At 39.9% G+C, this 27,395-nt stretch overlaps 1 protein-coding gene across 4 annotated transcripts in view; it reads right to left on the bottom strand.

Annotated features, from left to right (window-relative positions):
• Positions 1-521: 521 nt before the first annotated feature.
• The window catches only part of LOC122562132 (monocarboxylate transporter 4-like), a 62,553-nt gene continuing 35,679 nt past the window's right edge, over positions 522-27,395 (bottom strand). For all 4 annotated transcript variants that reach the window (XM_043714709.1, XM_043714706.1, XM_043714707.1 and 1 more), the window contains 4 exons: positions 22,785-23,022; positions 10,935-11,078; positions 9,036-9,815; positions 522-8,386 (listed from right to left, as the gene is read on the bottom strand). In XM_043714709.1, coding sequence (XP_043570644.1) covers positions 8,112-8,386; positions 9,036-9,815; positions 10,935-11,078; positions 22,785-23,007 — 1,422 coding nt within the window. In that variant the 5' untranslated portion in view covers positions 23,008-23,022 and the 3' untranslated portion in view covers positions 522-8,111. The remainder of the gene's footprint in view (positions 8,387-9,035; positions 9,816-10,934; positions 11,079-22,784; positions 23,023-27,395) is intronic.

Here is a 27,395-nt window from a genome sequence, read left to right on the forward strand (position 1 = left end):
AATGCAGACTCCAGGCACAAGTAATGGGTGCAGACTGAATGCTATTGGACTTGGCGGTCTCTCACTTCTCAAACTGAAGCATTCAGGACAAAACCTGACAAAGAATACCCACGCTCAGCACTTTGTATGGTGCCAATTAAGTCATCTCAGAACCAAGAATATTGGCAGAGGTGAAAAAGTGGCATAATTCCCAGCCAAAGTAGTTATTACACAAGGGAAATTGTAGTAAATGCATCGCTGAAGAAAATAAAAAGCTTTCCACATCAATACATTGGTCTACTTTCTGAAAGCTCCTTAAAGTAACTGTGTGCTTTGAATTGAGTACAGTACTTTACATACCAGTACTTTAGCCTCAATTTCAGTTCCGAAACTGCTAGTCGGGAAACTCGGCAAAAATGGCTATAGACCCACACTTGCTTTAATTTAGGTTCTTATGTCAGCAACCTGTAGAGAACTGGAATATTGTTCTTACTATGTTCAAATGGTTTGGAAGGATTAATTTAAAATACAGAACACGAAGACAAAGTTTCTTTTTTTTTTATCCAAATCTACCATGTATATATAACTACAAAATATAGAACTTGGAGCACTTCAAACTTCAAAAAATAGCAATACTTCAGCAAAGATAACAGTAAATCCATACAATCAGATTAAACAGTGAAAACCCAATTAGATCAAACCATTAACATAGAATAAAGCTGCAGTGTAAATCAAACTGTGATCTATGTGGGTTTTGAGTAGAACAGTACCAATGTTTTTTAGTACAGCTTCTAAATACTTATTTGCGGTCAAGCAAGCATTCATAATTCCTGAACAAAGTGACGTTATTTCTTAGTTATACACACACACACGCATACATACAGACATGCGTGCACACACACATGAAACACAGTAAATTCACAAGTCCCAGGTCTTTTTGATTATAAGGAGTAGTCCCAGTTCTGATATTTCATTAGTTTGAAAATATCCTGAGCCTGAAAAAAGATGGTGTACGTATTTAGAATAAGCACAGTGCTCATGATAAGAATCGTTAAGGTAAAATCATTACGTGGGATATTTGCTACTGAGTAACTGCATATAGACATACTCTGCAATTTACAAAGTTTTTTGTGCATAGAAGCCAAACCATACCTGCCCATCCCAATTTGCATCATTTTACTTAAAAGATACAAAGACCCAGGCTTGGAAATCCCATATTGAAACCACAACCTCTATTGCAAACACATCTGGTCTAATTAAGATACAGACCACGGGCTCAAAGCAGCTCAGTCAGTCTTTAGGTTTAACCATAAAGTTATCAGAAATACATTTACATGATAAAATTCTGTAGTAACTGGAACCTCCTTTAAATTTGTTAGCTGGAACGTGGCAAAAACTTGCTGCCACATGACACAGTTAGATTGAACATTAATACACAAACGACAGATTCATTGAGTTTACAGACAGACACCAGATTTGAAATGTTTGGTTAGTTACCTCCTTGAGGATATAAAGAAGGCCAGTGTCTGTGTTAACAACAATTACTCGCACATGGTGAAATCTTGCATTATAAAAATACTTTGAATGTAATGAAACCCCCAGCATTCGAATGGATTATTAACTACTTTTTTCTCATTGAGATTTTCTGCAGAATTGCTTCAACCCTTTGAGGACACCATTTATGTATTTTCCATTGTCACAGTTTATGTAACATGTTAAAAAGAGGATTCCATCTTACTTTAAACAGGAAACAAAAAAAAAGACATAACTCATCTTAATTGAACACAATGCTCTTGACACTTGTGTTATGGACGACGACAATGGGAAATATTTCTCTTCACCTTCCATGGGAGCAAACAAGAAATCACTCCACTGATACTGGAGCATTGCACTAACCCCAGTCCTCTCACATCTTCTCCTTCCTATCCTGAAGGTGCTTTATTTCCCTGGGGTACAGTACAATAGATTCAATTTCCATGTAACAGCTCATAGTCAAAAGGCTCTGGGATTGAAAAGGCCAATGTGCAGAGTCTAATTCTGCCCTGATCTCTGAGAGATTGGATAGATTGAGGTTGTTTTCTTTGGAGCACAGAAGAATGTTGGCGGTGGTGGTGGTGATGATAGCAGTGGTGGGGGGGGGGGGGGGGGGGGGGGTGGCTGTTGGAAATATTAGGAGGAGCATAGACAGAAGAAACATTTTTCCCGAGGTGGAGGGATCAAAACCACAGAGCACAGATTTAAGGTAAGGGACAGGGAGGGTTAGACAGAATGTGAGGAAATTTATTTCTCACGCAGAGGATGGTGGGAATGTAGAACTCACTGCCAGTAAGGGTGGTACAGGCAAAATCCTTCAGAACATTTAGGAAGTATTTAGATGTACACTGTGATGCCAAGGCATACAGGATTACTGGGCCAAGTACTAGAAAATGGGATTAAAATAGTCAGGTGGTTAAATTTGATTGGTGCAGCCTCATTGGGGTGAAGGGCTGTAGATTTCTATGATATCATCCACAGAGCTTCCCTGCAGTGGTCACAAAAGAACGACTGGCAGTAGTTTTTCTGGCTTTTTTCTCCCTTCCATGGAGAGATGGAATAATTGTGGCCCCTAGCTTGCTGGATGACTGACAACAGCCAACCTATCTTAGATCATTGCTAATCTCTCACCCTACTAGTCACAGTCTCACAACATGCAAAAGAAGTAATTCTGTCTGATAAGATGGCCTGCACAATATCTTAAAGTGCAGACCCAAGCTGCCATGGTAAACCTCCTTTCTATTTTCCTTATAAGGGCAATGATTTGCAAAAAATAGACGATGTCCCCTTCATCTGGTTCAACCCTTCAAACATTGTAGAAAGCTTTTGTTTTAAAAAACAGACCAGAGATTGTGGAATCCTCTGATGTAAGAACTGCAATGTTAAGGAAATAATCAACAACTGAAAACGACTCACTTATCTAGCATAACTAACCAAAATAAACCAAATATACTACAGGATATACTTCACCAACAATTGATCTTCCTGTGGTTCTCCAAAATCAATAAATAGAGGACCTTTTGAACCAGTTTATGTAAAATTTGTCAAATGTGATTTGTGCAGGCAATGCATAATTACCTATAGTCCACATGCATCCCTTTGTTTGGCCATGTCACAAACTCTCCTTCCATGGCCACCAGTCCTTCAATGAGACTTGAACCCAGATCCTCTGGCTCAGGAGGCAGAGACCCTACCCTATGATTTGCACAATTCTTAAAAATGCCAGAATGTGACAAGACTCTGAACTCTGAGCTTGGACGATACACTAACTGTGTATCATGAATTGCTTACCAGCCCTGTATTAAACTTAATGGAAACCACAGGGTGTGCCATGCACAGGACAGACAATCTGGTAATACCAGTTTTGCGATCACACTGAAGTGGAAATACTAACATATCTAACTTGAAATGGATACATTTTCCAATCTGTGGAATAGGATCCTATAGAACTTCATTAGCAAAAAGCGCCACAGATTTTTTAATTTAAAAAAAAGCAAAATTCAGAGAAAAGAAAATGCTGGGGGTAAAACTGAAGCTTTAAGTTAATGAAATGTTTTCACTAGGTTTGTGCAGGAAAAGAGATGGTTACGAATGACCAGATGATAACAAAAACAAACAGGTATTAAAAATAATAGCTTAAGACATATCAAATATTCTACACAGACACTTCATATTAAAAGAACACAGTGCAGAAATGTTCAGGTAGTCCTCAAAGTGTGTAAGAGACACAAAGGGCTAGATTTTCAACTTAATACCCAGGCAGCATTCTGTATTGCAGGTCAAGTGCCCATTATAGAACCTGAAACCAAACTGAATAATTTCCCTAGGTAAGTTGCAAATCTAAACCCTCATGCATTGGTTCATTAGAGATAGCAATGAAGAATCTTCCAAAATCAAATCTACCTTTGTTATTGTAATTATTTGCATCTATAAAATCTTAAATTTTCTTCCATGCTGATAAAGACGCACTTGAATAACCCAGTAATGGTGTCCACAGTTGCTCTGTTGCGACAAGCATAGATAAAATTGCGAGTATTTTGTTAGCCATTTCATTAACTTCCATTTAAATGTATCTCATCAGTCATTTAGTCAAGCCTGCAATACAATTACTGACAGTGCAGTCGTTTAGAAGAATCTGGTTGGAATGGAGGTGAAATTCAACTTCAGTATGAATACAAAAATGGTAGGTGGCACATCAGTGATTATGCATTGAAGCTAAAAGCAATTAAAATGAGACAGGGTGAATAATGGCCAGAAATGCATTCCCATCAGTCTTACATCCCACTGAAGTCAAAATTCATGCAGCAGTTCTTGCAATGAAGATGTGCTGGTGGGGAGACAATTATTTAAAGTCTTGAAATTTGTTATACATTATCTCTGAAACTATCTTTTTGCTAGCACATTCTAGTACAGGTACACAATCCTTTATCCGAAATTCCAAAATCCGAAAAGCTCTGAAATCCGAAGTTTTTTCATGGCGTGTAGAGCATCAGTCATGTCTGCATAATAAGGCTGGTTTGGCGTGCGAAGTCCAATCCCACTTGACCCACGTGGCTGTGCGGCCCAGCACTGGCAGGTGTCAATTGTGTATTTTTTTTCACTGTGTTTAATGTCACTGTGAAAATGCCAAAAAGAGTTGCTGATCCACCTATGCGTAACAATAATAAAAAAAAAGGAAGCATCTAACGTTATCAATAACACAGAAAAGTGGAGATATTGCAGAAGCTTGATCGTGGTGTGTCTGTGTAGCGTCTTATTGAAGAATATGGTGTTGGAACTACCATTTAAAGAAACAGAAAGGCAAGTTACTGAAGTTTTATGGAAACATTAATGAAAAATAGGAAAACACTGCATAGGGCAAAAAAAATGAAGATTTTAACCATGTTGATGGAGTGGATTCGACGACAGAGAAGTGAACAGATGCCACTGACTGGTTTGCTGGTCATGAAACAAGCTCGAAAGTATCATAAAGGACTGAACATTGAAGGCGAGTGTCAATATTCAGAAGGTTGGCTGCAGAAATTTAAGAACCATAATGATGTAAAATATCTGAAAATCTGGTGAAAAGGCTTCTGCTGACAATGAAGCACCTGAAAATTATATTGACAAATTTGCCAAGATAATATCTGACAGAAGCCTTAATCCTGAACAAATTTACGATGCTGATGAAACAGCTCTCTACTGGCGCTATGTCCCGAGAAAAACATTAACAATGGCTGATGAGAGAGCACTAAAAGGTTTTAAGGATACTAAGGACAGGTTAACTATTCTTGGGTATGCCAATGCTGCAGGCTCACACTCGGTGAAGTCGGTTGTGATTGGAAAAAGCAAACATCTGAGATGTCTGAAAGGGTACACAATTTGCTTGTGTATCATTATGCAAACAAGAAAGCATGGGTAACCCGAGAAATATTTTTTGACTGGTTCAGTAACTACTTTGTACCAGTGGCACGACCTCATTGCAGACGGGCTGGACTGGAAAAAAACTGTAAAATGTTATTGTTCCCAGACAACTACTCCGCACATCCCCCTGTCGAACTTCTTGTGAAAAGTAATGTTTTCGGTGTTTACTTGCCCCCTAATGTGACATCTGTACTACAGCCTTGTGACCAAGGAATTTTACGCTCCATGAAGAGCAAGTATAAAGACTATTTTTTTAAACTGTATGTTTGCTGCAGTCAACAGAGAGGGGTCGGAATCCAAGACTTCCTGAAAGAGTTTAGTGTTAAGGATGCCATTTACGCGGTTGCTAGTGTTTGGAAGGATGTTAACAAATCAACATTAACAAATACTTGACAAAGACTGTGGCCGACAGTGACGTTTGATGTAAGTGAACCTACTGATGAAGACTTTGAAGGATTTTGTGTCACTGATGAGAAAAAGATGATCGCAAACCCAGTAACTTATGCACAAAGTTTATCGGATGCAAGTGTAAATAAATTACAGGAAGCTGACATCGAAGAAATGTTGAACATTGACAACGATACACCTGTCGTTCATTCCTTGAGTGATGGGAAAATTACTGAAATCTGTATTTAATACAGATAAGCATGAGTTAGTAGTGATGATGGTGATGAGTTAGTGAACACAGTTGAAAAAGTCCCCATTGACAATATGGTGAAAATGTGTGATCAGTTAATTGCTGGCCTTGAACAACATTCGTTTATCAGTGAGCAAGAGATTATGGCAATTTACTCAATTAAAGAGAGATTGTTAACCTATGTTAATGAAACAGATAACGCCGTCTGCCTTAGTGCTGAAGCTGTGTGTGTTGAAGTTTTACCGAATGGTTTTCTGGAAATAAAATGTCCTCGAATATTTATGGTCTTAAGTATTTCATTTACCAGTATATTACGTATAAAGAAACTGTAGTAGTAGTATTTCTAGTTTTTATTTATCCCACTTAGTGTGAGTATTCATACGTTTTTGCTGCAGTATTGATGTTTGATTACAGGGTGCTGCCCTGGACCCTATAGGTGGCACTACATTTGTTCTTAAATCTGAAAAATTCTGAAAAACAGCTGGTCCCGATGATTTTGGATAAAGGATTGTGTACCTGTACAATATTAGGCATATCTAGCCCATTGCAGATCCTCACCCTCGGTTCAGACTTTGTTTATTTTCCAACTTTTGGTTAATCAGGAGTTTGACGAGCAAGTGCCTACCTGTAAGCCTCAAACCATGTTTAATCTCACCAGGATTGTATTTTCAATCTATTTGTTTCTTCCTTGGCAATACACAATTCTGTCTGTTATATGGCCAATACATTTATGATACATAAGCAAGCTTTAAAGAGTTCCCTTATTGGGTGGCTAATGAACCTGGCTGTGTCCTCATTAAGATTCATCATCAATCAATTGGAAATGTTTTTTCATGAGGTTTGGTCTCCTTGATTCCATATTTAAAGTTGATATGAACTCGGGTTTGGACACTGATAATCTGGCTATGTTGAACTGTTGCAACATAACCAATAATCTTAGTAAATAAAGTGAAAAGGTTTAATTAAGAGTTATGTAGAAATCAAGAACACTACTGAAGTGAACTCAGATAAAGCAGTCTTCTTTCTGAGAACATAGTGATACCACAAAATTGATGTCTGTTGATGAATATTAGTAAAAACCATGGCTCTTCCAATTTATTTAATAATGTAATCAATTAAGTTAGAATTGCCTTACTAACAAAATACTGCAGTGTATTCAAGCATCAGGAGAGTCCATATTGAAACATTGATTTGAGCTCTCTGTCTGTTGAGCACCTCATCTAATAGTTTACTATCAGGTGTAATCTTTTAAGGACAAAAGGCTACTATTTTACAATCCCCATGAAGCATCCATTTAAAACAGTTATTTAGTCACGCTTACATAATTTGGTAAGAAACAGAATGATCTTTTCTACTTTATATGGGTTGTTAGCTTTGTGTACTAAATTATTTGAATCATATTTGGATCAATTTGCATCAGGTCAATACCAACAACTATCAGATTTGAAAAAAAAAGTCCAAATTTTAACTCATAACCTTTTAAGTTCACTACATACTAGCAACTTGGCTACCTTCTTAATTGTTATTAAATGTAGACAATGGAAGTTTGCATTTAAAACTTAATAAATATGGAGCAACAACTGATGTAGGTGCTGAAATTCTCCTTAAAAATATTTAATACTTGCTGCATCACTATTTGCGAGTATCTGCCACTCCTACAAATTGTGGAAACGACCATCTGGTGACCAATACCGTAAGCTATACTGCAGATGTACTGCTGTCACTAATTGTGTGGTTAGCTGAAACTACTCTGTGCATCCTACCTCCTTCCTATTTTATGGAATTCTAATTTGATAGATTTGATTTTTCAGAACGTCCTTAAAGCATCCCTACAATTTCAACTGATACCTTTACATTAAAAAAAAACCTTTGTGAAAGACACACATGTATGACAAATGCAAGGCAGCAATTTAAACAGAAACAAATCACAATTAACATTCTGCACAATAGACTACTCTTACCATTATACATGGAGATTCCTCACATTTCTAAATAAATACACAAAACTTGTTTCTCTTGACCTTTTGTAAACATTCTGCTTCTTCCTTCACTGAAAACCTCATACACTCGTTTCTGGTGTGGGTAAAATTTCACCATTTTTTCCAGTCTCATCTTTTAAGAATTGCTCCACCTCTATGGAATCCACTGCTTCCGGTTCCTTTGGTCTTTCTCCTTCTTCCACATTTTCCTTTTGCTCTTTTACAGGGGACTCAGGTTTACGTTTACGTAAACAAAAGAAGTTTCCAAGAGCCAGTACAATGGCAGACAGGACTACTTCACACCCAGCCAAGTAGAAAACATACTTGAAATTCTTGGTGGCATCAAACAATTTTCCTGTAGCAAATACAAAATTAACACTAATTCAATATATTTATCTTTTGCAACCCAATCAACATGAGCAGATCACATCATTCAGGCCAAAACTTATTACACTCTATCCTGGAAAAAGCCCATTTTGCCTGCAACTCCAAGAGGTAAACAGATACACTACAGCAACCCATGAGTGACCGAATGTGCACTTCTTTTGGCCAGTTACAGAAAAATCATGTTTGAAACCCCACTCGGGAAGGCTGTCAGAAACAAGATCATTTAACTCTCCTAGATTGTATTTGGGAACATGGAAGGTGATGGCGAGTACAGGTGTGGAAAAGAATAGTTTGCAAGAACAGAACTAATTTTCTTTTGCCATAACAGGTCTAAGAACTCCTGGCTTTTTCTCTAAAAGAAGTCAGACATCTGTAACTCTAAATACCAATTTTTTTTATGTCAATTGCTTTAGTTAATGCACTAAAGAGGCACCACTGCTGATTGTGTCAGTTCAAATGTATAATCCCAATGAAAACCTCAATGTTTCAAATGATAATTAACAATGTACATGTCATGTTTTTGTAAGGCTTTTACATCTATACTATAGAGAAAACTCAAGCAAGTCTCCTTCCACAAACATAATTGTGTACACAAACACACACCATCTCTCCCTTACCTGCTCCTGGAGGACCAACTAAGACAGCCATGGCTTCAATCAGCAACACAAGTCCAATGGCACTGGCGAACCTGTCAGTTCCAACGATCGCCATCAGGACCTCAAACTGCAGTGCTCCGACCATTCCATAGGACATTCCAAAGAAAATGCAAAACACCGTCAGACCAACATAATCACGAGCGAAGGAGCCTCCTAGATCAGTAATTCCATTGAAAATCATAGCAAAGCTGAAAAGGTACACACAGCGAGGCCGGACGACCTTCAACCCTGCAACAATACCACTAAGAGGTCGAGCAAATATATCAACAAAACCCAAGATACTCAGCAAGAAAGCAGCATCTGTATCTGGTACTCCTGTATCTTTTGCATAGTTAACTATGAACACAGGAGGAACAAAGAGACCAAAGACCATGATGGAAGCTGCTATTGTGTATATCAGGAATCCTCGATCCCTAAAGACTGTGAAATCCAGAAGTTGCTTTTTCTTCTTGTGCACCTCTGTTTTCTTTGCTTGCTCTATCATTTCCTTTTCTTTACGACTTGGTTTTAAGGGCCTCATCAGGGCTGCACATGCACAGCAGTTCAGCAGCAAACCCCCAAGAATGAGGAAACCTCCTCGCCATCCATAAACTTTAGATAGGATCTGACCTAATGGAGAGAGGCAACACAGGAACACGGGACTCCCAGCTGCAGATAAGCCATTTGCCAACGGGCGACGCTTGTCAAAGTAGCGGTTTACCATGATGAGAGATGGTTGAAAGTTCAAGGCCAGACCAAGACCTGCAATGGAAACAAAAAGGTGACTCCAATGGTTAAGTTTTTTTTTAAAAAGATAAGGCTCTGTTTGCAGTTAAATAATGAATTAAAATCAAAACATAGGTCCCAAGCTATTTCAGGGGAGCACTCTCAAACACAATTTGACACCAAAAAACATGACAAATGACAAAAAGGTTGGAAAAAAAGTTTCAAAAAGAAGGAGCGGTGGAGATAATTGGAAAGGGAACTCCAGCACCCAGGTTATAGAAAACATAGCTGATGGTGGAAAGGTTAGAATTCGGGAGACGCAGGAGAAATGAGTTGGAAGACAGAGAACTCAAAGGATTGTATAGCTCAAAGAGGTTAGCAAAATAAGAGGGGGCATATGGAAAAATTTTAAAAATAGGATGAGACTTTTAAAATTGAGGCATTAGCAAACTAGGAACCCATGCAAGTCAAAGAGCATGGGCTGCTGGATGAAAAGAGACTTGGTGCAAATTAGGATGCTGGCTGCAGAGTTTTAGATGTTAAGTTCATGCAAGATACCTTCAAAATATGGCCAAGTTAAAACTAATAGTACTGCATTTCAACTGTAGACAGTTTCAATGATAATTTTCTAAAGGGAATTATTTTCAAGTACGTATTGAATAGATATTCCCAGGCTATCGGGGAAAGAGCAAGAGATTGGGATTAATTGTATTATTATATTAATCTCTATGACATTGAAATGTAAACTGATTAAAGCCACAATAACTTTAAAATTTCAGTATAATGAAGAGACCGTGTACTTTTTCCAGTATCACACAGTTTCCATATCATTCAGAAAGTTTCACTTTCACATACGTACTTTGAGGTGCTGAAACCATCAGGAGTTGTAGTGACTTGAGACATAACACATTTTATTATAGAGATTAAACAGAAAATTCTGGAACTATTCAGCATGTCTGGCAGCAACTATGAAGAATTAAATATTTCATCGTGTTGAGCTTTGCTAGAACTGACAGATAGCCTGAGAGGATAAATTTGCTTATCTCTCAACAGATATTTGCTTATCTCTCCAAACTGCTGGGTGTGCCCAGCATTCTCTGTTTTATTTCAGATTTCCAGGAGTACATTTTTTAAAAAATGACCGTTGTTCCTTACCAGTGATAACTCCAGCAGTCAAATAGAGCTGGATGATGTTGGTGCACAATGAGGCAAGGATCATACCTCCTGATGCAAACAGGCCTCCTACCATCATGACAGGACGACAGCCAAAGCGATTCACCAAAATACTGCACAAAGGCCCTGCATTAAAAGACAGAAGGAAGAAAATTGCTCAGCTGACGACTGGAGAATGAAGAACTTTCAAAGACTCAGTTTAGTCTTTTGTAGAAGACTTTGACACCACAGCAAAACTCAAAGTCAAATCAAAGATCTGTTACCCAGCATTACAGAGTTACAAACTTAAATACTTGATTGTAAACAACATATTTCACCAAACATTCACTTGCTCAATTGTTCACAATTGTGTAACAAAGATATTTATTAACCTAGGTTAAGGGCAAAGAGCAATTCCATAGTAGACCACCAAGAATGAAAGGAACATTTCAAGCTGCAATGATTATAAGTTTAAGTTTAATGCTAAGCTTTAGCTTCAACAGCTTGTTATTACTGGAAAAAGGAACAAGTTTTGGAATTTTAAAGTCCTTAAGAATAATTTACTGTGTTTGTAAAATACAGTAAGAAGTGAAAGAGTGATTGACAGCACAAGAAAGAAAAAGGATCGATAAGCAAGAATATGAAAAACAATGCTTTACTTTATACAGTATTTTCACAACGCACAACATGCGTATTAACTTTCTGTAATCTTAAGCTTCAGACTTGAATTTAACAGTAGTTTAGAATTTCCAGAGTCTGAGATGACAATGGTGGAGAGAGAAATATAAGCCATCCAACAGGTTATCTCCTTCGTCAATCAGCCTGAGGATGGGAAAATTGACAGCATATTAAAGTAGGTGAATACAATATCAAAGTTCTAATGCATGTGGGATTACAGACTCAAGTCGTGGCATTGAGATGGGAACTCACATGATCCTACCCACTTCTGGATTTAGCCTACATAGGTTTGCAAGCAACCAGGACTTCCTATAAAGGACTAGAGGGCAAAAGTTCCACTGAACTTGAGATTTAATCCACACAATGGTTGTGTGCATGGAACTTGCCAGGATCAATCAGAGGAGAACTCAGAGGGTAGTCTGTGTACTGGCTGGGATGTCTTCAAAACAGTGAAGACCTTCTGCCATGCCCATGTGAGAGGCTGGAGCTCACAGCCCTTCTTCTGAGAGTCTGCGTTCTCTGCTTGACAGTTGATTGCCAACTTCTTGGACGTGAACTCACCCTAAGCTGCAATTCCCAGCTGTCAGCCTTCACTACAGGTTGGAAGCAGATTATGCTGCTCTACCTGGATCTCTGTTGAGGAACAAGAGGAGCGGCAATAGCAAAAACAATAGCACCAACAGAAGCAGGAGCAATACCAACAGCAACAGCAGCTGCCTTCTCCTCAATCATAACCCTCTCCCCAGTTAAGTCACATGGGCACAGAGATCCAATTTTAACGCAACAACAACCACAGTATTTAGTCCATAGACAAAATATCAGCACTTTCAATGCGCCTCAGAAGACCTGGACTCTCACAAAAGGTAATGTCTGACATCTGCAGATTAGTTAGGCCTCAGCTATTTACACTTTATATTAAGAGTTCAGATGGGGAGATCATGTGTCTTAGATACAAATTAGGTGGGAATGTAAACTGTAAGATGGCTGCAAATGGATATCAGAAGTTTCATTGCATTTGGCGAGAAAATGATAGTAGAACATAATGTGGAGAAGTATGCTATTTACTATGGATGAGAAAGCAGAGAAAAAAACTTTTTTTTAAAATGCAGAACAGCTGGGAAATTCTGGCATTCAGAGTGGCTTGGGGGTGCTCAGACATGAATCATAAAAAGTTAACATGCAAGTAAAGCAAGCAAGCAGCACATTATCTTTTATTACAAAGAGATTAGAGAACACAAGAAATTTTACAAAGATTATGCAGGGCCTAATTCAGAAAACATGCCAGAATAGTGTTTACTTTCAGAATCTTTCCCAGGGAGGATGTTTGCCTTAGGAGGGAGGGTCACAAAGGCACACTAGACTGATTACTGTGATGAGGAATATTGCCCTATGAGGAGACTTTGAGTAGATAGCTATTTGCAATAGCTATGATCCACCTGAGTAATTTTTATTCAGATTAATGATTCATTTCCTGAACATACTGATAATTTCCTAGTAGCCAAGCTCTCAAAGTCAGTGTAAAATTTCTATGATTTCATTCCCAAAAGTTTAATAATGAAGTGTCTAATTGAAGCATGGTAGGCTAGACAGTTTAGACTAAGGGTCACAGTCTCAGATAAAAGGAGACCAAGTTCGCAGATGACACCAAAATTGGAGGTGTAGTGGACAGTGAAGGTTACCTCAGATTACAACAGGATCTTAATCAAATGGGCCAATGGGCTGAGAAGTGACTGATGGAGTTTAATTCAGATAAATACGAGGTGCTGCATTTTGGGAAAGCAAATCAGAATAGGACTTATACATTTAATGGTAACGTCTTGGAGGGTGTAGCTGAACAAAGAGACCTTGGAGTGCAGGTTCATTGTTTGTTGAAAATGGAGTCACAAGTAGATAGGATAGCGAAGAAGACATTTGGTATGCTTTCCTTTATTGGTCAGAGCATTGGGGTTTCACAGTGGCTCAGTGGTTAGCACTGATGCCTCACAGTGCCAGGACCCGGGTTCGATTCAGCCTTTGGCGACTGTCTGTGTGGAGTTTGCACATTCTCACGGTGTTTGCCCGGTTTTCCTCCGGGTGCTCTGGTTTCCTCCCACACTCCAAAGATGTGCAGGTCAGGTGAATTGACCATGCTAAATTGCTCATAGTGTTAGGTGCATCATTCAGAGGGAAATGGGTCTCGGTGGGTTACTCTTCGGAGGGTTGGTGTGCACTCGTTGGGCCGATTGACCTGTTTCCACACTAGGGAATCTAAAAAAAAATTGAGTATAGGAGTTGGGATGTCATGTTGTGGCTGTAGAGGACATTGGTTAGGCCACTTTTGGAATATTGCATGCAATTCTGGTCTTCTTCCTTTGAGCTACAGGGAGAGGCTGAATAGCCTGGGACTATTTTCTCTGGGGTGTTGGAGGCTGAGGGGTGACCTTATAGAGGTTTATATAATTATGAGGGGCATGGATAGGATAAATAGACAAAGTCTTTCCCCTGGGGTTGGAGAGTCCAGACTAGAGGGCAAAGGTTTAGGGTGATAGGAGAAAGATATAAAAGCGACCTAAGTGGCATCTTTTTCACACAGAGGGTGGTTTGTCTATGGAATGAGATGCCAGAGGAAGTGATGGAGGCTGGTATAATTACAACATTTAAAAGGTACCTGGATGGGTATATGAATAGGAAGGGTTTCGAGGGATATGAGCCAAATGCTAGCAAATGGGACTAGATTAGGTTGGGATATCTGGTCGGCATGGACAAGTTGGACCGGAGGGTTGTTTCTGTGCTATACATCTCTATGACTCCATGACTCTATGAGGAGAAATGTAAAATTTTCTTACACCTTAGAGCTGTGCATGCTCAACCATGGAATACATTCTGTACAGTTGTTGTTTGATGTTTCGATACTTAGTGAATGAATGAATATGCAGACAGTGCAGCAAGGTAGAGCTGATCTTACTGAATAGTGGAGCAGTATTGGGGGCTGCCTTCCACACTTCTCATGTTGAAATTGCATCTTCCACACAACATTGCACACTGACAACTATTTCAAGACTCGGGGGTGTTAGGTCCTTGGTCTTCAACCACCACAATTAGAAAGACAGATTCAGATAATTTCTATTGAGTTTAACTATTTGAAGTAGCCATATGACAAATACCATTGCTGGTAGCAACAGAAGGAATACTGTGGCCTTTTCCTGTTCCAGAAAGTTGTTCATTGCCAGCTTGATAACAAGACAAAATACATGACACTTGTCACTGTGCAAGGAAGTGTTTCTTATTCATTTATTTACCCAGAATCTGAGATGTCAGAGCAGGACTTATAACTTAATGGTAAGGTCCTGGGGAGTGTTGCTGAACAAAGAGACCTTGGGGTGCAGGTTCATAGTTCCTTGAAAGTGGTGTCATAGGTAGATAGGATAGTGAAGGCATTTGGTATGTTTTCCTTTATTGGTCAGAGTACTGAGTATAGGAGTTGGCAGGTCATTGGTTAGGCCACTTTTGGAATATTGCATGCAATTCTGGTCTTCCTATCAGAAGGATGTTGTGAAACTTGAAAGGGTTCAGAAAAGATTTACAAGGATGTTGCCAGGGCAAGAGTATTTGAGCTATAGGGAGAGGCTGAACAGGCTGGGGGAGACCATTTTCCCTGGAACATTGGAGGCTGAGGGCTGACCTCATAAAATCATGAGGGGCATGGATAGGATAAATGGACAAAGTCCTTTCCCTGGGGTGGTGGAGTCCAAAGCTTGAGGGCATAGGTTTAAGGTGAGTGGGAAAAATATAAAAGGGACCTAAGGGGCAAAATTTTCACACAGAGGGTGGTATGCGTCTGAATGAGCTGCCAGAGGAAGTGATGGATGCTGGTACAATTGCAGCATTTAAAAGGCATCTGGATGGGTATATGAATAGGAAGGGTTTAGTAGGATATGGGCCATGCTGGCAAATGGGACTAGATTAGGTTGGGATATCTAGTCGGCCTACCGAGTCGGACCAAAGGGTCTGTTTCTGTACTGTACATCTCTATGACTCCATGTAAAAGTCCAAATAGTAGTTGAATTCTCTAATGGATTTGACAAGATTGATACAACAAACATACATTTAAAGTTAAAATTGCAGTGCAATAATCCCAGAATAAATAAAATTCCCTGATTTAAATGAACGATCACTCAAAGCAAAATTCTAGATTCATCAGCAAAGGTGCTACAGAATGGTAAAGCTAATAGTGCTGCTCCTGAGCTATACGGATATAAAGTCACTACTCAGAGCTCACTAATACATGCCAAAAAATCTCCTTTAAAGGGCAGGTTTCTATCTGAGGAAGTAGATTACAAATGTCCAAGACCATCAGTGGATATTGGCATTTCAAGTCTGGTGGTCACAAATTAATTACAATTAATGCCTTAAAGGAAGATATTGTCCAGGGTTTTACTTTTACACCTTCACTGCACAAGAAGCATACAATAGCACTGTCTTTTGTTTACAATTAGAAATTATCTCATATTGAGGGCTGCCTGAAGGAAGCTATAGCCATATTCAAAGTAATGGAAAATAATACATGCCCCATCCAACTCTTCCTCCATCTTGGAAATTGCTGAATAATCATTAAAAGCAAGAATCTTAAGACAGTTTTCCCATGCTTAATCAAGTGGGAAGGATGTTGTGACACTTGAAAGGGTTCAGGAAAGATTTACAAGGATGTTGCCGGGTTTTGAGCTATAGGGAGAGGTTGAATAGGCTGGGGGTGTTTTCCCTGGAGCATCGGAAGCTGAGGGGTAAACTTATAGAGGTTTATAAAATCATGATGGCATGATCTATAAGGTCAGAGGCTGAGGGATGACCATGTAGGAGTTATCAAATTGTGAGGGGAATGGATAGGATAAATAGACAAGGTATTTTCCCTGGGGTTAGGGAGTCCAGAACTAGAGGGCATAGGCTTAGGATAAGAGGGGAAAGATTTAAAAGGGACCTAAGGGGCAACCTTTTCACACAGAGGGCGGTGCGCATATGGAATGAGCTGCCAGAGGAAGTGGTGGAGGCTGGTACACTTACAACATTTAAAAGGCATCTGGAGGGGTATATGAATAGTAACGATTTAGAGGGGCCAGGTACTGGCAAATGGGACTAGATTAATTTAGAATAACTGGTCAGCATGGATGAAGAGACTGTTTCCATGCTGTACATCTCCATGTCTCTATGCTAGATGACCTTGTATCAGCACTTATTTTGGAAATATTTAACAATTGTGTTAAACTTGTTTCCTAAACACTTCAGAGAAATGTGTTATCTAAAAACATTGATAGCAGAGGTACAATGGAGGAAAAAGGAAATTGGTACATTTGCTTCTCCCTGATACCATCAGCAAGTCATGAAAGGATGCAGTCACATGGAGTGACCAGGAAGAAACACTGATGGCCAGAGCTATCGTGAAAAGTAGTTCCTTTGCACAAACTGCAAAACTCAGTGGATTGAGCAATCAAAGAAAAGCTAATACTGTCGCTACAAGGAAGATTTTTGTGCAATGAGGGCCAGCATTCATGCTAATCCTCCTAGAATACATCGTCACTGCCCCAGAAGTATACAATAGCACTGTCTTTTATTTACAATTAGAAATTATCTCATTGTTGAGATAAAATACTTGTTCCATGCCATGTGTAAGGTAGCTGCAGTTGTAAAGACTTTTTATTAATGTCAAGACAGAGGTCACATGACTTTGGCAAGACACAATACAGGTAGTTCTCCTAAAACACACCTAAACGTGAAATATCTGAAACGCAATTTGTGAATTATCGATTATTTTTAATAAAGTGAACTCCTATTCACTGTTACGCGATTCTCATCCCCGCACTAGGTATCGCCGTACACAAGAGGACTGGATTCCACGTCGGCATCACGTGATCAGTCGGCTCATGTGCTTCCTTGTGAAGAGCTTCATGGAAGGTGTTGTGAAATGTTTGCGCTCGTGGGCTTGGAAAAGCATCATGAAAATATCTCTGCAGCTGGAGGACAAGAAGCTTGGAGCAACCTGTTAATTTAAAACTTAAAGAGTTGAGATAAGAGTGAAATTTCACTGGAATTGACTGACAGTAAAAGGACAGTGTTGAGGTGCAATTTGAATCTTGGCTTTGTTGTTTGTATTAAGAGATTTTTTTCTCTCTTTTTGTAAAAAAGAAATGATTAGATGTTAAGGAATATCTGCAGACTCACGAGTCGATTTCAGTGACTAATCACTACCGTAAACAACTGCAAAAGAATACCAGTACACGGGCTTGAACATGGTCAGTCAGCTGCTCAGGGTGGTCAGAGTTAAGTCACTCTGCAAATATTGGATGGCACAGTGTTACTTTTGGGGCATGCGTGGAGATGTCCTGAAGGGGTGAGTAGGCTGTGCGTAAGAGGTTCAGTGTTAGTCAGGCTCAGACGTTAGCAACGATGGGAATGAGTGTGGAAGATGTTGCAGGAAATGATGGTTATAGTGTGGGAGTAAAACACATACTGCCTCTGCCCCATCCTCATCAGCAGTGTTTCTGTGTTCCTACCCACAAAGATAGGCACCAGTTTTCATTGTTTGCCACATCCAGGGCCAGTGTCAGGAACCGTGCAGGATAGCTCCAGACTGACAGCTCTTGTCTGGGTGCACAATAACTTTTTAAAGCTGGTGTTGCACCATGGATGTTGATCAATTCTGGGATATCTGAGGAGTGGTGACTTGTTTTGGAAATGGCACATGGTGTGATGATGCTAGAATGTGTGAGGGGGACTCCAAAGGGCAGAGTAAGTGATATGTCAGGTGGGTTTTGTAAAATATGTTGATAGAAATCCCCAAGCATCACAATGTGAAACCCTCCAAAAACCTTGAGAAACCTGACACTGGGCGAAAGAAATTAAGATGACATATTCAAGAAGAACGGATACTCAAAAAATACAGTCCGCAGATTCCTGAAGAACAAACCACGACAAGCAGACCAATCACAGCTAGAAACCCTAACCACTGTACCATATATCAAAGAAGTTTCAGAAATGACAGCCAGACTACTAAGACCCCTTGGAAACCTAGTAGCACACAAACCCACCAACACTCTCCAACAAAAACTAACAAACTTAAAAGACCCACTACAACCCATGGACAAAACCAAAGTTATCTACAAAATTCCATGCAAGAACTGCCACAAACACTACGTAGGACAAACAGGAAGAAGGTTAGCCACCAGGATACACGAACACCAGCTAGCCACAAAAAGACACGACCCTCTCTCCCTCGTAGCTCTACACACGAATGAAAAAAACCACCATTTCGACTGAGACAACACATCTATCCTGGGACAGGCTAAGCAAAGACATGCCAGAGAATTCCTAGAGGCCTGGCACTCCAACCACAACACCATAAACAAACACATAGATCTAGATACCATCTATCAACCCCTCAGAAAATGAACAGGAAATGACATCACCACAAACCCCAGGATCCCTATCCAGGACAAACATATAAACAGAAAGCAGGAGACAACAGCTTCGCTTCACTTGGAGGCCGCCACTGATGATGTTACCTAACCAGGTAATGAAACGTCTGGATATCAAATCTACAGCTCAGCGAGCAAACCTACACCCTAAACCTCAACCTGAGCTACAAACCTTGCAAGAAATTAAGATTCAGCCCTTGATCTATCAAGGCAGGTTTCATTTTGGGATCTGACTTGTGCAGTGTTACTATTGGATGGATCAGAAGACTGGCTAGAACATTTACTATTGGATGGATCAGAAGACTGGCTAGAACATAGTGCAACCGGCAGGTATAGATCTAATGAATTGCACTATACTGTACCATACAGGTGGTCAAAATTTACTTCAGACTGTGCTATCAATTGTGTTAGGCTAACTTCTACTTTTATTTCAATTGTTACTGGTATTTTTGGTGGTTCACCCCCAACCCTGTTTTTCACAAAGGCCCCATTATTTCTATTGCCCAATTTTCTATAATATGGCATTGCATGGGAACACATCTACGGCATTATAGCAGAACTACCTGTATGCAAAGGCATTTGTATAATTGAACATCCCTTTTCTATAAAGAAAAGAAAACAAAAGAATTTGAAAAGCATTCTTTGCGAGTCACATCACATACTTCGTTAATATAATCCTTTTTAAAAAATCATCAGGCATAAACTAGAAATTATTTTTTCTAGCTTAATCCAGTTCTTAAACACATATTGCTCACAGGCCCAGATCTCTGGCCTTTGGATAGCCTGAGACTAGATCTATAAGCCAGCATACATGACCAAACACACTGACTGTGTGGGAACTGCCCAAGTAGCTTGAATTTCTGTTGGACAATTCCCCTGCCCCCTGGAACTCTCCAACAAAAGTTTCCAAATCTGAGTTACACTTAGGGACTTTGAACAGTCCCAATACACCTATCAGGAGAGCAATTCAAGAAAATGTTAAACAGAAAAGTCATGGTCTAATTCCTGAGTAGTTATACAACTGATGAACCACCTGACTCCCAATCCACGCACACCACCCCCCCCCCACACTCACAACCATCCTGATCAGACCTACCTATACACTTCCCATGTCCCCCAAATTGCCCCCCAAACCTGATGCCAACACAACACCCCTTTGTGACTGCCCTTCTCCTCCCCGTCCCAACTTGACTAGACCTTACTACCCACCAAGTCTCCAGATCCCATGACACAATTCCTCCCGGGCTGAGCATGGTACCCATCTCACACAGCTGCCATCATAACTACATACCTCATCCACTCCAAACACTTACCCAATGACTACACCTGCCATACTCACTTACCCACCCATACATTCACTCATGCACGCACACTAACACAAAAATGCTCTGGGACATTTAAACCATGACCAGAATATAAAAGCTAGTGTACAAATAAAAAAAAGGAGCATGTGGCTTCTGCATCGATTCTCTGTCTTGTTTCCTCTGAGGCATCTTACACTAAAGGAGGTTTTGCCGAATACTTCTACTAAAAGATTGGAAGACAAATTGGAGGAGATAGTTTTATATCTAAAATGTTGGAAACAGTTCAGACAATAACTGGAAGATTTAGGCCATTGCTTTAAAGATTTAAGTCTTTATGATATATATGCAAGTTGTTGTCTGTTCTTCTGGTACCTGCTTGTCTCTGGGGTGTCATTGCTTCTCTGCTTGCACGACAAGTGTTGCCTCTTGTTGAAACAGGAACATTTCAAAGTCTTGTACTAGCATCAACTTCCTTCACAGGGAGTGGGGCTCTCAACAATGTGCTGAAAACATACATCTGCTTCCCTTGCTTATATTTCACTTCCTGATGTCAAACTATCAACAGTGTAATATCCTTTGCAAACTTTTTGTAGCACGTAGATGCAGTTTGAGAATGATGCTTCGAAATAATTCAAGATCAAACTCCACAAATCACTTTCTCCCCCCGTATCAAGAATTGTTAAATTCCTAAACAGACAGGCAGACTTTCTTGATCTGGGGGCTGGCATTATTTGAGGTTGCGTGAATACTTTGAATGCAGCAGCATCTGGTAGTCCTTGTGGTTTGACAGTTGCTTTAAATCCTCTCCCTTATTGGCTTCAGGGTGACTTCTTCATTGACATCATAATATTTTAACACTGGCATTGTCATCATTTTTTGTTGTTTGAGCGAGTGAAAGCTGCTGATTATTCTGTACCCCCGCCCCCCCAATATCGAACATGCCTATTGAACAATCACATGCCTATTTCAGGCAGTAACACTGGTACCCACTTGGAATTCAAGAGAACCACTTGGAAGAAGATTCTTGTTTATTATTTTCTTCTGTTCGCTGCTCTAATTTGCAAGCACAAGTGGGACAATAGGTTGGTGAAAAACAACTTCTTTCATTATGTTTGGTATTTTGGGATAAATTTTCCTGTTCCAAGGTGGAACAAGTAATGAAGAATTGGATGTCAATGAGCATTTGTTTGTAAGGCAGCCCATCACATTTTTCCAAACTAAAAACCATTTTTAGGAAGAAAATCAGTATCCCTAATGGGAGCCTGCCACTTCCCCTCAAAATCCGTCCCTTATTTTCAAATACTGCATTCCCTGCTGCATTTTATTCAATGCGAAGAGATTGGATTTTAAAAGTAGAACCTGTCTTCACTTAGTGACTTGCACACCCCCAAGGGATTGCAGAGAATCACAGCCTGTAATTTTTGAAGTCAGTTAATGGACTCTCTGAAACAAGTTGCAGCTAATCACTGCTTATAAATTTATTATCTCCAAAGCTAACTGCATGTGAATTTATGGTTATTTTCCATCTGATAAAGAGGCAGGGAAGTAATTTAAAAATAAATGTTTGTGCCACCCAGTTGTTGGAGGAAAAGCACCTTCTGCAACACAGAGAGAGGAAATGCCCAGGTTCAAGCTGTGAACTCCGTGGAGGTAACGGATTTCTGACATAATAGTGCAATTATTATCCAACAAAAGTGAATCATACCATCTTCTCTTGAAATTCAATCATATGACCACTACTGAGTACTCCATGGGCGTTACTAGTGACTAGAACGTAATTGCAGTTTTAGTGTCCTTATGTGAGGAAGGATGTTCTTTCTTTGAAAGAATTACAATAAAGGTTCACCAAATCACTTACTGAGATGACAAGTCCAATGAATGAAGAAAGACTACTACAGTTAGGACTGACATTTACAAGAATGGGATGGGGCTGGTTGGTGTGAGGGGGTGGGGGTGGGGGTGAGACCACAGAAACATATAAAGTTGAAACAGAACGAGACAGAATGAACACAGGAAGCATGTTCCTGATGACCAGGAAGTCCAGAACCAAGGTTCATACTCCAAGGATGCAGGGTAGACCATCTAGGCCCGAGGTTAGGAGAAATTTCTTCGTCTGGGGAGCATCCCTCTCCCATCAACACTTGGTGTAAAGTCAATATGAATAGTGGCCATTCCAGCAAGGTCAGAGGGTGACTGCTGCTGTTGAACCAAATCACAATAAGGTGTTTTCGAGTAGAGAGGAGAAAATTAAAAGATTCTGTCTGTCTGTTACAAATAATCTAGCTGGACAATGATTATAAATATCTTATATAAAAGTCAGTAAACCTTGTGAAATCAAACTTCAGAACAAGAAATGGAATGCTGTATTTTGAAAAGCACTTTTGTTCACTACCTACACAATGTTTCCTAAACACTGAATGCCTTACCTGTTCCATATAACATAGCAAGAAGAATGGAAGAGATCCAAGCCGTATCACTGTACCCAACGTGGAACTCTTTAATCAACTCCTTGAAGAAAACACTAACGGCTTTTGGAAAAGCATATGAGAATCCAGTGATGACAAAACATCCAATGAGAATGGCCCAACCCCAGCCTCCATCAGGGGCCTTCATTCCTGCTGGCTTCTCATCTTGTACTACGACTCCCATGGTTCAGGTCACAGCCTGTAAATTTAATGTAAAGAAGGAGTTGACAAAATCAGTTTCCTACTAGTATAGTTTGGATTAACATCATAAAATCATATGCATTATGAAAGTTCCACAATATCAAAATATAATCACACTCATGAAATTATTGTGTTTGAATTGTATACTTAGTCAAGAATTATTTTTACAATCGATGTATTTTCAATATTTGAGGAGTTGCAAATGGTACTGAACAAGTCAGGAGTGTGATGAAATACTCTCCACTTGCCTCGACGGGTGCAGCTCCAACAACATTCAAGAAGCTGCACACCATCCAGCTCAAAGCAGCCCAATTGACTGGCTCCACATTCACTTCCTCTACCACTGACACTCAGTAGCAGCAGTGCATACCATCTACAAGATGCACCACAGGAATTTACCAAGGCTCTTCAGATAGTATTGTCTAATTCCAAGAGTATATTGTTCTACAAGGACTAAGGCAGCAGCTACATGTAAACATGAGTACCTGCAAATTCCCTCCAAGCCACTCACCATCCTTACTTGGAAATATCTTAACCATTCCTTCAGTGTCGCTGTGTCAAAATCCTGGAACTCACTCCCCAGTGGCATTGTGGGACTATCTACACTAAATGGCAAGCAGCACAGTGGCTCACTGTTGCCTCAAAACGCCTGGGACTCCAGTTCAATTCCAGCCTCCAGTGACTGTGTGGAGTCTGCACATTCTCCCCATAGTTGCCTGGGTCTCCTCTGGGTGCCCTGGTTTCCTCCCACTGTCCAAAGATTAATGGATTGGCCATTTTAGGTACAGGGTCACAGGGATAAGGTAGGGGTCTGGGTGGGATGCTCTTCAGAAGGTTGGTATGGATTTGATGGACTGAATGGCATGTTTCCATACTGTAGGGATTCTAATCCAATCTAAAATTCATTGTACTGGTTCATGGAAGCCACTGTCTCAAGAGCAACCAAGGATGAGCACTAAAACATCGGCCCAAGCAGGGACACTTGCATTCTATGACTGAATAAAATAATTCTGGCTAGAACACTGATATGACATTCAATGCAACATGTTTTGAATTGAATGAGTCATGCATTTCATGAGCCGCAAGCCTCACGAACAAACGTTTGCAGAGGTTTAGAGGGCCCCCACCTCAGGGAAGTCACCATGAACAGACATGGGCGGCACAGTGGCACAGTGGTTAGCAGTGCTGCCTCATAGCACCAGAGACCTGGGTTCAATTCCTGCCTCAGGCAACTGTCTGTGTGGAGTTTGCACATTCTCCCCATGTCTGCGTGGGTTTCCTCCCGGTGCTCCGGTTTCCTCCCACAATCCAAAAATGTGCAGGTTAGGTAAATTGGCCATGCTAAATTGCCTGTTGTGTTAGGTGTAGGGGTCTGGGTGGGTTGCTCTTCGGCGGGTCAGTGTGGACTTGTTGGGCTGAAGGGCCCGTTTCCACACTGTAAGTAATCTAATCTAATTTATTTAGCAACTTTTACGATGCAATTTCTGAGGATCTGCCAATTCCTCACCAGTTACAATGGAAATCCCATCCTTCACTGTCCCTCTGACACTCACTCTCTATGCTATATCTGTAATAAATCATAAATCTGCGCTCACTTCCTATCAATTTTTTCCATTATGAATTACTGTGTTCCAACTAAGTGGAAATGTTCCATATAAATATTACTGTAACTACATTCTAGATACCCCAAGAGAGTAATTGCAACTTTTACAGAGGCAGTTTCTGTTATAATTGTAAATTTAAGAGCAAGAACAGATTATATAACTTAATATATACCCATCGAGCTAAGTGTGCATATCTTGGTCCAAATAACCTCTCCTCTTGGTTCTTCTCTCTAAGCTGTGATCGATTTTGATTAGCACTTGTCTGCTGTATTTAATACTCCAATTCCAGCACTGTGTGAAACAATGTCTTCTAATGCTTATGCTTTCGTATTAATAACGTGTTTGTCTCCTTATTGCCAATTCACCAGCTAGTGAAAAATATCTGCATCACTTTTCAATTCTCTCAACCCTTTCAGAAATCTGACTTGTTTTCCAGCAAAAAAAAGTGTCAGCTGAGAAATGGCCCACTTCTACTCCTACTCCTACATCTTATGGTTTTATGCATCCCAAACAGAGGATGTATAAATCTTACGGTTCCAGGCCACTTGTTAAGAGTATAAAACAAGTAAATCTCTCGTATTACTCCTTCAATCAATACAATCAAATCTGGGTCAGCTGTAGGCCTTTGAAAGTCTTGCTCCATAGGACATTTTGTGCAGAAATTAACTTCAGGTTTTACACAGGTTTGGGCACTTTGCTGATTTTGGCACAGAATGAAAAAAAACTTTCCCTACAAACAGGAAATGGATAAAAGATTGTTTCACTGATCAGTTCAAAAATCAACAAAATTCCAAATAGCAAAAGGTTGGGTTTTAGTAGAATGAGCCACATATCACTTACATATAAAAAAGGAGAAAATGCATAAGTATGATGAATATGAAAAAGTGACACTTTTCAGTTCATACTTGATCATTTTCATGTTTTTAACTGTAGCATGGGTCACAACAGCTATCGTCAAGACTGACTGTGACCACAATTCAAAGAACAAGATTAGAATAGAGTTATTATTTAAAACGCTCTAACTTTAGTCTATGTTTTAGGATTTGACTAAGATTTCAAAAAACTGTCTCAGATAAGAAAATTTTTGAAGAGTTTTGATGACAGAAAACAACATGGACCTAGTAGTTAATGTTAAGAAACCTTTATTTTCCCATTCTCTCTCTCAATGCATTTGCTAACTGCATAAAGCCTGAGAAGAAGGAAATTGGCAAATTAGATTAGATTACTTACAGTGTGGAAACAGGCCCTTCGGCCCAACAAGTCCACACCGTCCCGCCGAAGCGCAACCCACCCAGACCCATTCCCCTACATTTACCCCTTCACCTAATGGAATGCATAATAATGTCATGGTAAGTTTCTCACAGATGCAACTCAACCCCTTGTAAAATTATGAAAGTAAGACACTGATAATCAGGCATGCAATTAGGTTAAGCCCTGACTGTCTTCTGTTCTCTTTTAAGGAATGGAATTGCTTCCACTACATACCAATCTCAAACTAAACAGAAATTAATCATTGCCCTTTCAAGACAGCATGTCATCGAGTCTGACTGTACTTCATCCCTACCATGAGGGGGCATTGTGATGGTTGCCCTTGGCTGCCCTGAATGTAGAAATTCCTGGGTATATAATTTGTGAGGTAGGAAGGAATGTGGCCGAAGTAGCATATGCAGCCAGTGTAAAATAAACCATTGTCTGATGGAAAAATGCTGCACCTATTTATGCAATTTACTAATTACCCTGGTACTATAATATGTTCTGAGGAGGGATTTAACTCAAATATACTGTACCATGCTTTGAAGTTGCTAGAGAAGCATTCTTATCAACAATAGCAAGAGGTCAGACCTATATTGGGATGCAACTGGCTCCTATTCTTAGTTGCTGATAACTTGTTATAAACTGGAGCCTCTTTTCTGTCAAGGGAAATTTCTGACAGCCACTCCACACAGTCCGATATTACTATTATAGGACAAGCCAAACAGAGAAAGGCCAGGGAGTTCCTAGAGGCATGGCACTCATCCACAGATTCAATCAACAAGCACATCGATCTGGACCCAATATACCGGCCACTGCAGCGGACAGCTGGAACTGACAACCAGAAGCGGCAGGTACAAATCACTATAAATGCCGGAGGAAACATCACAGAAGCGCTTCACAGGAGGCTCCCAAGCACTGAGGATGTCACCTAGACAGGGGATGAAACGTCTGCAACACAAATTCCCAGCTCGGCGAACAGAACCACAACAACGAGCACCTGAGCTACAAATCTTCTCCCAAACTTTGAACTCCACACAAATTTTAATAGAATTCACACAGCTATGTACTAGTTGTCTACACTTCAAGAAAAAGCTGCAACAGACTATGTAGCTGCATCTGGGTACATCTTCACACGTGAAGTGCTGATATCAGATGCAGTCGTCTGAATACTTGATGAATGGTGGGCTATGCTGAATGAAATGGTCCTAAAGAAGGGGAGGGTGCAGTTTTTGCATATGCACAACAGGCCGGCCAGAAACACTGTGCTCCACTCAGCATGGAGATAGGTTTGCCAACTGGTAGGAATTTTATACTGGCCTTGAATGCTTAGCAACTGGGAAATTATCAGTATGTTCATGAATGTAAATAAATCATTAATCGATAAAGATTACACAGATGATCATAGCAACTGCAAAACTGCTAACATTTTTTAACATAATAAATACAATTTCTACATGAAAGAATTAAAGTCAGAAGTCACACAACGCAAGGTTATAGTCCAACAGGTTTATTT

This window comes from Chiloscyllium plagiosum, chromosome 24 (genome assembly GCF_004010195.1).
Source record: "Chiloscyllium plagiosum isolate BGI_BamShark_2017 chromosome 24, ASM401019v2, whole genome shotgun sequence".
NCBI lineage: Eukaryota > Metazoa > Chordata > Chondrichthyes > Orectolobiformes > Hemiscylliidae > Chiloscyllium > Chiloscyllium plagiosum.